The following is a 12,077-nucleotide window of genomic DNA, read 5'->3' on the forward strand; positions in this document are numbered from 1 at the left end:
GTGAAATCCTAGCGGATCTTAAGCATAAAAAAGAAGCTTACAAGAAGTGGAAGGTTGGACATATGACCAGGGAAGAGTATAATAATATTGCTCGGGCATGTAGGAATGTTATCAGGAGGGCCAAATCGCACCTGGAGCTGCAGCTAGCCAGAGATGTCAAGAGTAACAAGAAGGGTTTCTTCAGGTATGTTGGCAACAAGAAGAAAGCCAAGGAATGTGTGGGCCCCTTACTGAATGAGGGAGGCAACCTAGTGACAGAGGATGTGGAAAAAGCTAATGTACTCAATGCTTTTTTTGCCTCTGTTTTCACTAACAAGGTCAGCTCCCAGACTGCTGCGCTGGGCATCACAAAATGCGGAAGAGATGGCCAGCCCTCTGTGGAGATAGAGGTGGTTAGGGACTATTTAGAAAAGCTGGACGTGCACAAGTCCATGGGGCCGGACGAGTTGCATCCGATAGTGCTGAAGGAATTGGCGGCTGTGATTGCAGAGCCACTGGCCATTATCTTTGAAAACTCGTGGCGAACCGGGGAAGTCCCGGATGACTGGAAAAAGGCTAATGTAGTGCCAATCTTTAAAAAAGGGAAGAAGGAAGATCCTGGGAACTACAGGCCAGTCAGCCTCACCTCAGTCCCTGGAAAAATCATGGAGCAGGTCCTCAAAGAATCAATCCTGAAGCACTTGCATGAGAGGAAAGTGATCAGGAACAGCCAGCATGGATTCACCAAGGGAAGGTCATGCCTGACTAATCTAATCGCCTTTTATGATGAGATTACTGGTTCTGTGGATGAAGGGAAAGCAGTGGATGTATTGTTTCTTGACTTTAGCAAAGCTTTTGACACGGTCTCCCATAGTATTCTTGTCAGCAAGTTAAGGAAGTATGGGCTGGATGAATGCACTATAAGGTGGGTAGAAAGCTGGCTAAATTGTCGGGCTCAACGGGTAGTGATCAATGGCTCCATGTCTAGTTGGCAGCCGGTATCAAGTGGAGTGCCCCAAGGGTCGGTCCTGGGGCCGGTTTTATTCAATATCTTCATAAATGATCTGGAGGATGGTGTGGATTGCACTCTCAGCAAATTTGCGGATGATACTAAACTGGGAGGAGTGGTAGATACGCTGGAGGGGAGGGATAGGATACAGAAGGACCTAGACCAATTGGAAGATTGGGCCAAAAGGAATCTGATGAGGTTCAATAAGGATAAGTGCAGGGTCCTGCACTTAGGACGGAAGAACCCAATGCACAGCTACAGACTAGGGACCGAATGGCTAGGCAGCAGTTCTGCAGAAAAGGACCTAGGGGTGACAGTGGACGAGAAGCTGGATATGAGTCAGCAGTGTGCCCTTGTTGCCAAGAAGGCCAATGGCATTTTGGGATGTATAAGTAGGGGCATAGCGAGCAGATCGAGGGACGTGATCGTTCCCCTCTATTCGACATTGGTGAGGCCTCATCTGGAGTACTGTGTCCAGTTTTGGGCCCCACACTTCAAGAAGGATGTGGATAAATTGGAGAGAGTCCAGCGAAGGGCAACAAAAATGATTAGGGGACTGGAACACATGAGTTATGAGGAGAGGCTGAGGGAGCTGGGATTGTTTAGCCTGCAGAAGAGAAGAATGAGGGGGGATTTGATAGCTGCTTTCAACTACCTGAAAGGGGGTTCCAAAGAGGATGGCTCTAGACTGTTCTCAATGGTAGCAGATGACAGAACGAGGAGTAATGGTCTCAAGTTGCAGTGGGGGAGGTTTAGATTGGATATTAGGAAAAACTTTTTCACTAAGAGGGTGGTGAAACACTGGAATGCGTTACCTAGGGAGGTGGTAGAATCTCCTTCCTTAGAGGTTTTTAAGGTCAGGCTTGACAAAGCCCTGGCTGGGATGATTTAACTGGGAATTGGTCCTGCTTTGAGCAGGGGGTTGGACTAGATGACCTTCTGGGGTCCCTTCCAACCCTGATATTCTATGATTCTATATTGCCATATTGGATCATACCAGTGCAGAATCTAGTCCAGTAGCCTATCATTAAACCAAATAACAAAAGCAGCTGGTGTGTAATATGGACAATTTATTTAAGGGGAAAACTGGCTTTTTCCACATGGGAACAACTCTATCTACCCCTTCATACCTTGGTGTTACAGAGCTGTTCAGACGCAAAAGGCCATGTTAGTGAGCTCCTGAAACAGAGCCACTACCTTCCCCAATTCCAGAGGCCACACAACAAGAGATACGGCTTCTGCTGTATGGCCCCAGGAGGAGGGAAAGACTGACCCATTCTTGCCTGGCTTTTGATAGGGAGCATACTAGTTGTGGGAGCTAGTTGGGAGAAGGGTCTCTGGAATCTTCCCAACAATTGCTGTTCAGGTTAGTTTGAGATTCCATTTTCCCCAAAGACCAGGGACATCTGGACACCTTCCTCCTTAAATGACAATCAAGATGAGGATGAGGAAGAACTCTTCAACCCCACAAAAACTTGGTTTTGTTCCCAGCAAGCAGAACCTGTTTTTACAAGGGTGATGACTGCTACGAAGCTTCACTTCCATGAAGTTGTCCCTTTAAGGGTCCTCCCCACCCAGAGAGAGACAACCTTCTAAGGAGGCAACAGCTTCCCTCTAAGTCCACAGAATAACAGCTGGTGAGTGGAGTGGGCAATGACGAGGAAGATAAGCACTGGTCAACTACATCTGCTGAAGATGAAGGAGTCGCCACTGAATATAAATTCAAGGTACAATTTTCAAAAGCACCCAACTGAATAGGGCTTGGGTCCTCTTGAAAATGTTATGCACCCTCTTGTTATGCATCTCCAGGAACTTCCTCAGGAACACCAAGCTAGAGCAAGCACTTAGAAGTTATTTTCCTACAACTGTATTATACTGCTTCACATTGTGCTTTGTAAACCTTCTTTTGAAAGAAAGATGTTTCACATTAAGAGACAATTTCTATGGCTGCTTATACTCCATACTACCAAGCCAGCTGAACATTAGAACACAAGAAGAGTTTAACACAAACCACAGAGCAGTGCTTGCTGCCACACAAAGAAGGAGTATAGCACTGTATTTGCAGTCCCTACATAGATAGTGGCTTATAGAATTTAAAATCTAGAGAGAAAAGATGGAGTGGGGGGAAGTAGAAGTGGTACAACATATGAGCAGGGTGACAAAGGCAACACGAACCTGCTTTTTTTTAAATATTAAGCTTATTGTATTCTTTAAAAAGAAAAGGAGTACGTGTGGCACCTTAGAGACTAACCAATTTATTTGAGCATAAGCTTTCGTGAGCTACAGCTCACTTCATCGGAATGCATCCAATGAAGTGAACTGTAGCTCACGAAAGCTTATGCTCAAATAAACTGGTTAGTCTCTAAGGTGCCACAACTACTCCTTTTCTTTTTGCGAATACAGACTAAAACAGCTACTACTCTGAAACCTTTGATTGTATTCTTTGGTCAGCAGTTGATGTAGCAACACTCACTTCTGCATTTCCACTGAGGCTTTGTCTACATTAAGGTTTTAACCTCGGATGTAGCTACACTGGTGAAAACCAGTAACATAGATGGCAGTGCACTGGTTGTAAGCCATGACTCACAGCAGTGCAACATACCCCTACTTTAACCCAGGGTAGATGGCAAAAGATCTACAGTAGGCTTAAGTGTTAAGTTGATTTACATGCAAAAAAGGAATCAAGATATTAAAAAAAACAAAATCACAAGATTTACACAGAGATCTTACAATACAAGGAAAACTGTGCCTCTTTTTTCCCCGTCCACTGAGGAAAGAGAGTAAGCCACTACATAATCGGGGGAGGGCATAAAAAAAGTCTGGGAAGTATGGAGACACCCCCAAAGACCTCGAAGAGGACAGAAAAGAGATAAATGTGCTAGAAGAGGAAACGATCCAGCTCATAAAGAAGCCATACCAGCTTTAAGATTGTTTAATGGCACCGATTGTTCGCTAATCTGGGTCTTCTGTTATGTTTCTATCTCCCCTCTACAAACCATCCCACTGATCCACATGGTTCCTTCTTGAATGTGAAGATTTAAAACAGTACTATTTTCTCAGGGTCATGGCTAGATTCTGGCCAGATATTAAAGTATTCTTTTTTGCATCCTAAAATTTTAAGCAAATTCAAAGCCTTATTGTGACTCACCAAAAATATTATGACACCCCCAAAATGAGTTGGGAGTCTGATACCTGAAAAGATTTGCTGTGGCAGTGATTACATAACACAAGATCAGAGGCTTATGCCCCCCCGCCCCGGACTAAGGAACAGGAGCCAGTTTCACTTTAATGCTAAGGACACTGCGCAAGAGTAGTTTGGAGACAGAAGACTGCTAAGAGAAAGTTTTTTGAAGTAATATTGAAATCCACCAGCATCTCGTTACAGAGAGATTGTACATCTTTTTAAAGTATTCAGACAGGTTCATATGCCAGGCCAGCTGCTTAAGGTACATCACCCATGTTCACTTGCTTCAGATGATACAATTTTTTTTTTTTTAAACTTACTGATGGAAATTTACCTTCACATTTCAGACCCCCAAAGGGTTAACAGATCCTGTGTCGGTACATTGTACAACACTGTTGTAAGATTTCAGAGTAACAGCCGTGTTAGTCTGTATTCGCAGAAAGAAAAGGAGTACTTGTGGCACCTTGGAGACTAACCAATTTATTTGAGACAATGCTCAAATAAATTGGTTAGTCTCTAAGGTGCCACAAGTACTCCTTTACTGTTGTAAGACACAGCTGCTCGATCTAGATAGAGTACTTACTGTACATGCCCTGCCCCATGTCCATAGCATCTGAATTACTCCTCCTCCCCTCCCAGGCCTGTGGCTTGGGGTTTCCTGTCTCCCCTTCGCAAACCCCTGTAGCGCCGAGGGGCGCGGCGTAAACGCCCACGAAAGAAGAAAGGCTCACACCTGAGGCGGGAGGGGTTGGAGGGAGGAGCCGGTTTTTAAACAGGGCGCCTCGCTCTGTAGCTGGAGCCGACTGCACCGGCTCCGCTGGAGAGCTGGCATCAGCCGCGGGTTATTGTACTACCGGGTAGGCGAGACAAGAGGCGCCGTCGCCTCACCCCGCTCAGCTCGGGGCACCCCGCTCCGAGCACACAGCCCGGTTCAGACACGGTCAGCGCCCCACCCCCCAGCTCCATGCCCGCCCCCCAGCAGGGACAGGGGCGCGCAGCCAGGGGTCCAGTGGGCCAGGCCAGTCTGTGACACACCCCGCCGCCGCCGCCCCAGCCCCAGCCTGCGGGGACCGGCGTAGGGCCCGGTTCCGGCGCCAGGCTCCGACCGAGCGCGGACCAACGCCCCAGCCGCCGGGCCCCGCAGCAGCCACCCAGCACCAGGCCGCAGCCTCCAGCACCGCCGCCACAGGCGCTGCCCGGGCCCGACCCACAGCCCGTGCCGCGGCGGCTGGACTCTGCTCCCCCGCCCGGCCGGCCGCCGGTACCTGCACGGCGCGGCTCAGGAAGGTGCCCGCATCGGCAGCGAACTTCTTCACATTGAAATCCATGATGTTCATCCTCGGGGGGGTCGGGGGCTGAGTCAGCCCCGGCTGCCGCTGCCCTGCCTTGGGGGAGGCGTCGGGCGCTGCCTGCCCCGGCCCGACTCAGAGGAACCCGGCAGCCGATTGGGCGGAGCGCGCGGCGTCAGGGCTAGGGCGCCGCCCGCGTTGCCGCCCCCTGCCCTGAGGCGCTGGGACGGACAGGCCTTAAAGGGGCCCGCCCCGCCTCAGGGGATGCGCGGTGGACGAGAGAGGATCGGATCTGATCTGTCCTGGGATCCGCCTCGGGCGATCGGGGGCAGAGGGTGATGGGGGATCCGCCCCGGGATCATCCTCAGCAGGACTGGGGCTAGGAAGATTTATATGCAGAGAACAGGGATTATAAACAATCCTGGTGGGAGAATCTGGTTGTTTGGAGGGTCACAGGTGAACTTTGTTTATTTGCCACCCCTCCGAGATCATCCAGATTTCACCGGTTCAGATGGCATGCGGTGCGCTAAAATGTGCTATACCCATTGGGAGAGGCAAAGTGGGTGAGGTAATATTGTTTATTGGACCAACTTCTGTTGATGAAAGAGACAAGCTTTTGAGCCCCACAGAGGCATATCCTCTCTGAATGGGAGAGATTAACTCCCCACTTTGCAAAATCCACTGTTTTATATTAGTCAAATCATGTTGTTTGTCTTCCAAGAGAGTAATATCAGGATAATTCATGACAAGGTAGATTGGGAAAGGCCAAGAAAAAGACTACAGAGAACAGTCCCATTTGTATACATAATGCAATTTATTTATTTACATACAATGTATCTCTGTACACTCTAGGTGCCTTTAATGTAACTTAAAATACATTAATATACAAATATAAGGAAAGTGCAGGAATTAATATAATCTAAATATAACTCACAACAAACCAAAAAATTACAAGCTCAAATTACTCTGCCACTTACATCATTTCCCACTATTAAAATCCCTTCCCCCACCACTTCCTGACAATTTATAAATGCTGGGGAAACAAATATGAGATTTGCTTATATAGAATAGTTTGGAGTTGACTATTATAGTATGTGACATGTTGCATAAACAAATTGCTATTTTTAGTTGGAGAATAATTTGGTAAACATGTTTCACTTAAGCCACACCACAGCAGCAGTAATTACTGGCTAAGCTTAGTAAAACTGTTTTGCCTATGGTCAAGGAGATTCTAGGGTACTAGGATAGGAAGTACATTCAAAACAATCAAGGTTTCAGAGTAGCAGCTGTGTTAGTCTCTCAGGTGCCACAAGTACTCCTTTTCTTTTTACAAAACAACTCAGTCTTGTTTACATTCTTCTACAGGGGGATGCCAGGAAGGGGCAGGGAAAACAAACAAACAAAAAAAACCCCAAACACTTTCAGCAAAGTTGCCATTGTACAAAACAGTAATTGATAAAGATCGGGCCTGAAAGCTACTGAGTATGTATGCATTTGCTCTGCTCGAGGGCATTTTACCATTCATCTTTTACTTTAGCAAATGTATGTATCTTTGCTGATGGAAGGCTGCTTTCAAACCCTTTTTCTACTGTTGATTTATCTCCATTTTGCTGAAACTATTTTTTGTAATATAACCTGTCATTGTCTTTCAAACCTCAGAGGAGGCACCATGCTCCTGTAGAGACTATAGTATAGTGAGAGTGAGAGGAGCAGGGTTCTATTCCTAGTGCTGTCACTCTGAGATTTTTCTGAAAGTCAGTCAGGCTAAAGTTTTCAAACTTGAGTACATAGATAAAAGTGGTCCTGATTTCAGGGGTTGAGCCCCTATAGATGCCATTGATTAAATGGGAGTTGTGGTTGCTCATTGCCTTTACAGATCAGGCCACTTATGTCTCTAAATATGGATTTAATAGCTCATTTTAAGTAACAGGCAGTGTTTGAAAGTAGGGTTGCCATCTTTCTAATCCCTGAAACCTGAACACCCAGCCCCATCCCTTCTGAGCTTTAATGCTCAGAAAAATGGGGTTGAAAGTAACTGAGATATAGATGAAAATCAGTACAGATTGAAGCTAGTCCCTTGTTATCAGCACAGTATTCAAGTCCTCCTCCTCCCTCACTCCCCGCACTTAACTTCTCTAAGAAGAAACTGACCTTCCTGAAACTTTGCATTCCTTTTCTCATCGCAGAATAGTTTTTCTGGGAAGTTTGAACAAAAAAACCCCAAACAGTTTTAAAGCTATGGTATATTGAAAACTTCCCTAACAGGCACTTTTTTGTCCACATGCAAAATGCTTGGCTGATAAACTCAGAATTTGTTTTGTGGGCCTTGGTCAGGAGAGGTGCCTTTTAGTTTTGGGAGGAGCATGAGGGATGTAAAAATATATAAAAAGAGTTGTTTTTAAGCGTACAGGTCACCATCCATTAGAGTCCTTCTATTAACCTCAGTGCATGTTGGATCTGGCACATAAAATGCAACATTCATCAAATAATAATGATAAACATTTGTACTATAAGTATTTTGTAACTTAAATGTTTATAAATATAAGCAGTCCTTCTTCTGACTCCAGCTCCTGACTGTGGGAGAAGTAGGGGCATGACCTCAAGAGCAGGAGGCCATGAGATTCAAGGCTTTCACAAAAAGTAACACCATTAGATTCAGTTTAATTTCAATGGAGACAGATTTAAAAAACAAAACTTTCTGCAGTGTTTGTAACCCAACATTATACTGGCTCAGGGGTTCTCACATTCTTTATAGTGTGGACCACAGCGCCTGCCATTTGTGCCTCCCCTCCCCATCCATGATCACATAACATCCCTGTGGCAACTACAGCAATTGCTTACATGAAAGAGTCACATTGAAAAAGTATTTATGTATTAGAATTTTCTTTTAATGTAGTTTAGCAGCTGGAGATGAGAGGAAGAGCCAGTCCCTTGTGACAAGCTAGCTGTTCACAGACTGCCAGCCAGCACTCTGCAGAATAGCAGTGGTCCAGGGACCAGGGTTTGAGAATTGCTGTGCATGAAAATCTGAAGATAAATTTGATTAAAAATGGACTAGTTTATTTTCAAAAACTAAAACTAAACAAGCAGTATGAGCAGTGGAAATTTAAAACTATTTAAAATTCTTTGTGTTTTAATGATCAAAGTTATTTGTCAAGCAGGCCATTTGTTTCTGTAGATATATAAAAATGCATGGGGCTATATTTTCCCCCTCTGCGAAAATGAACAGATGGGGCTCTAACCTGGGGGTAACAAGGTGAGAGGCCTTAAAAGATGGTGTGTCCGCTCCATTACATACTCCCCCTTCCCATATTCCATTCTATGAGCTTTGTATAGTTAAGGCTCCCTGGAAATTTGGGGACAGGAGTGGACAGAGCCAGGCAACAGCTGTTCCCTCCAGAAACCATGTGTGATGGGATCCCCAGGGTGCAGCCTGGGACTGTGAGACCACTGTTCCCCATTAACTCTCCAGCCTGGGCTGTCTCTCACAATGCTTTGCTAGTGACAAGCAGCAAATCCCTCCAGGCACTGTTATCACTCAGCACAACCACATGTGGAGCCCCACACCCAGCTAGATTGCATGAATGCTCCCAGAGCCACTCATGAATCACACAGAGAAAGGCACCCACTGAATCTCTGCAGCTCCCAGCCTTGGACTTCAGGAATATACCTTCTTGCACTGCTTAAGACAAGCAGTGCTAGCTTATTAATTGGTTCACCACTTCATCAATGGAAAGTGGATATACACCAGCCTTTGTAAACGTGAGCAGATTTACCAAACTTCAGGCAAACTCACTGGTAAAGATAAACAGTAAAACAAGTTTATTGACTGCCCTCACTGCCGTGGCCCCACCTGCCGCTCTGTCATCTCCCCCGCCCACTGCCTCCACTACCAGCTATAGTGGCCGGGGCCCCTTTCCCACCATGACCAGGAAGCTCGGCGTCCGTTGCCTCCTGGTGCCCGCCTCGCCCCACGTGGAGACGTACGTGCGGGCGTTGGCGAGGGTGGTGGGGCCCACGGCCATTGTGGCGGCCTCCAAAATGTATGGGAAGGTGGTCTTCTTCCTGGCAGCGGAGACCTCTGCCCAGGAGGCGGTGGAGAAGGGCCTGGCGGTGGGGGGCGTGTTCGTCCCTCTGGAGCCGCTGGACAACCTGGGCGTCCGCCTGGTCCTGACTTACGTCCCTCCCTTCCTTCCCAATGCTGCCCTGTTAGCTGCCCTCTCTACTCTGGGGAAGCCCATCTCTGTTTTGAGCCCTCTCTCCCTGGGCTGCAAGGACCCCGCCCTCCGTCACGTCCTCTCGTTCCGCCGGCAAGTGCAGCTGCAACTGCCGCCAGCGACGTGTGACGGAGAGGCGCTTGAGGGGTCCTTTTTGATCCCCTACCAGGGGGCCCATTACCGGGTGCATTATTCCATGGGGGAGGCCTGGTGCTACCTCTGCCGGGTGATGGGGCACGTCCGGAGGGACTGCCCCTTGTCCCGGCAAGGAGAGGCATCCGGGATCCCAGAGCTCTGGCGGGGCGCCGGCCCCATCATCGCTGGCGCCCCTCTCTGCCAGGCGCCTGAAGCCGCCCCTCCTCCTACTCAGTCCACCATTGCTCCCGCTCAGGCCCAAGGGGCACTCTCCCCAACACGCCCAGACAAGCGGGAGAGCCCTGCCTCTGCTGCCTACAATCTGGCGGGGCCCCTAGAGGAGGGTGCGGCAGGGTTACCGCGGAGCATGAGAGAGGGCCCGCCCCAGGGGAAATCTTCCCTCCCTCATTTTGCCCCACCACTGCCTCCCACGGTCCCTGAGTATTCATCCTTGCCCCCGACCCGATCCCTGTTAGCCGGCCCCCCCAATGATGCCATGGAGGGCTGGGCCCTAGTTCAGGGGAAGCGGGGCAAGTGGAGGGCTTGAGCTCCACTCCTTTCCACTGATGCGGAAGCCCCCCAGAAGACCAGAAAGGGGGGCGCCGATGCCAAGCTCTCTGCCTTGCCCACGGGCGCGTGCCGTCCCCTGGTGCTGGCTGGGGAAAACGTGGCAGCACGGGAGGGCAGTACCATCCCTCCGTTGGAGTCCCTTCCCTCCAAGGCCCCCGATGGAGACCCCCACCTGCCCTGTTACCATCCGGAACCCCCGTGAGCCCTGGGGCGAGCGTCGCTTCAGGCACTGGCGGGGAGACCTCTGGGGTGGCGGAAGAAGAGCTCCCCTTCATTTACGAGGAGATCGAGCCCTGGGTCTGACCCCAGTCACCCAGGGGGAGGACGACCCTCTGCTAGCAGGCCTCAATCTGAGCGACCTCACCCCGGCCCCGCCTTCCCCATGCTCCTTTCCCCTAACCGCTGCTTCTGCTCCCGCCTCCGAGGGTTCCCCGGGCTCCTCCATCTGCCCGGCCGCAGGTGGCACCCTGCCATTGGCCGCCGAGCCCACCAAGGCGACCACCAGTGCCGTGTGGCTGGGACCTGAGTCCCACGGGCTGCCCCTCGTAGGCGTGGGGCGACTGACCTCCGTCCCAGGCAGGGACCCCACTGAAGATGCTGTGGCTACTCCGCCGGCCGTGGTGCCGGAGCCCAGTGTCACGGAGGGCCCCCTACCCCGCCCTCAGCTCCCAGAGCCCGGTCGAGAGGGGCCATTTCCCAACGGCCTGGCTCCTGGGGCCCAGGATCCTGCCTTTGCCCCTCTCCCTGACTCTGCACCCAGCCCCTGCCTTGCCCCTCCTCTGGATCCCTGCCCTGCCCCTGATGTCAACTCCGCCCCTGCCCCCTCCACCTCCTGTGCTATCATTGCCGCCCCTGGGGCCGTCATCTCCTCATTTCTGGAGGATAGCCCCCAGGGAGCGGCTTCTGTATTTCCCAGTCCCGACTCACTAGGGGCTGCTACCTTCCCTCCACCACCCCCAATCGAGTGTTTGAGGGGGGCTGCGTGGCGCCAGCCCATCGGGCGCCACGTTGGGGGTCTGCCCCTTACCTGCCCATTTCGGTGGGCCATGGGGCTGTGTCAGTGGTCCCTCCAGAGGACAGCTGGGAGCTAGTGACCCCAGCCCCCCATACGCTGCGAGAGGAGCTGCGGGAGTTCCTTGAGGATGTCCGGGGCTCCCGTAATAAGGTGCAGCTCACCCTGCAGCAATGGGGGGACTTCCATCTAATCCTCCGGGCTGTGAGGGCCCTCATGGGGGAGGGTAAATGAATCGGGAAGCAGCCTGCCGCGGCCTACCAGCGGGTCCGCCTCTTCCGTGATTCCCTACTTACCTACGGGGTAGGTCATGGATTGTTGTGTGGCCTGTTGGGAACCACGAGCGTCCCTGCCGGCGAGGATCCCCCCCAGCCCTCCTCATGGCACCTCTTACCATCACAACGTTAAACACCCAGGGCTGTAGGATGGGTCTCCGCAGGTGCCAGGTGCTCTCCTTCCTTTGGGAGGGGGGTACTCCGTGGTTTTCCTGCAGGAGACCCATATGGATCCGACCGCCGAAGATAGCTGGCAACTGGAATGGGGGGACAGGGTCTACTTTAGCCATCTCACAGTTTGTACGGCTGGAGTGGCGACCCTGTTCTCCCCCGACCTACGGCCCGAGGTGCTGGGGGTCGCCGAGGCTGTGCCGGGCTGCCTGCTGCACCTCCAGGTCCGTATGGAG

The 12,077-nt window shown here is 50.5% G+C and overlaps 1 protein-coding gene across 4 annotated transcripts in view; it reads right to left on the reverse strand.

Annotated features, from left to right (window-relative positions):
• Positions 1–5,607, reverse strand: part of SH3GLB1 (SH3 domain containing GRB2 like, endophilin B1) — a 37,511-nt gene extending 31,904 nt beyond the window's left edge. The window contains exon 1 of one of the 4 annotated variants that reach the window (XM_084637578.1): positions 5,438–5,578. Coding sequence is in view for 3 of the 4 variants with exons in the window: in XM_084637575.1 (XP_084493701.1) it covers positions 5,438–5,509 (72 nt within the window). In the remaining variant the exon portion in view is untranslated. Of the gene's footprint in view, positions 1–5,437 lie in introns of all 4 variants that reach the window. The other 3 variants (XM_084637575.1, XM_084637576.1, XM_084637577.1) reach the window with 3 other exon arrangements.
• Positions 5,608–12,077: the final 6,470 nt, after the last annotated feature.

Source organism: Lepidochelys olivacea (assembly GCF_965140295.1).
Source record: "Lepidochelys olivacea isolate rLepOli2 genome assembly, chromosome: 8".
Taxonomy (NCBI): Eukaryota; Metazoa; Chordata; order Testudines; family Cheloniidae; genus Lepidochelys; species Lepidochelys olivacea.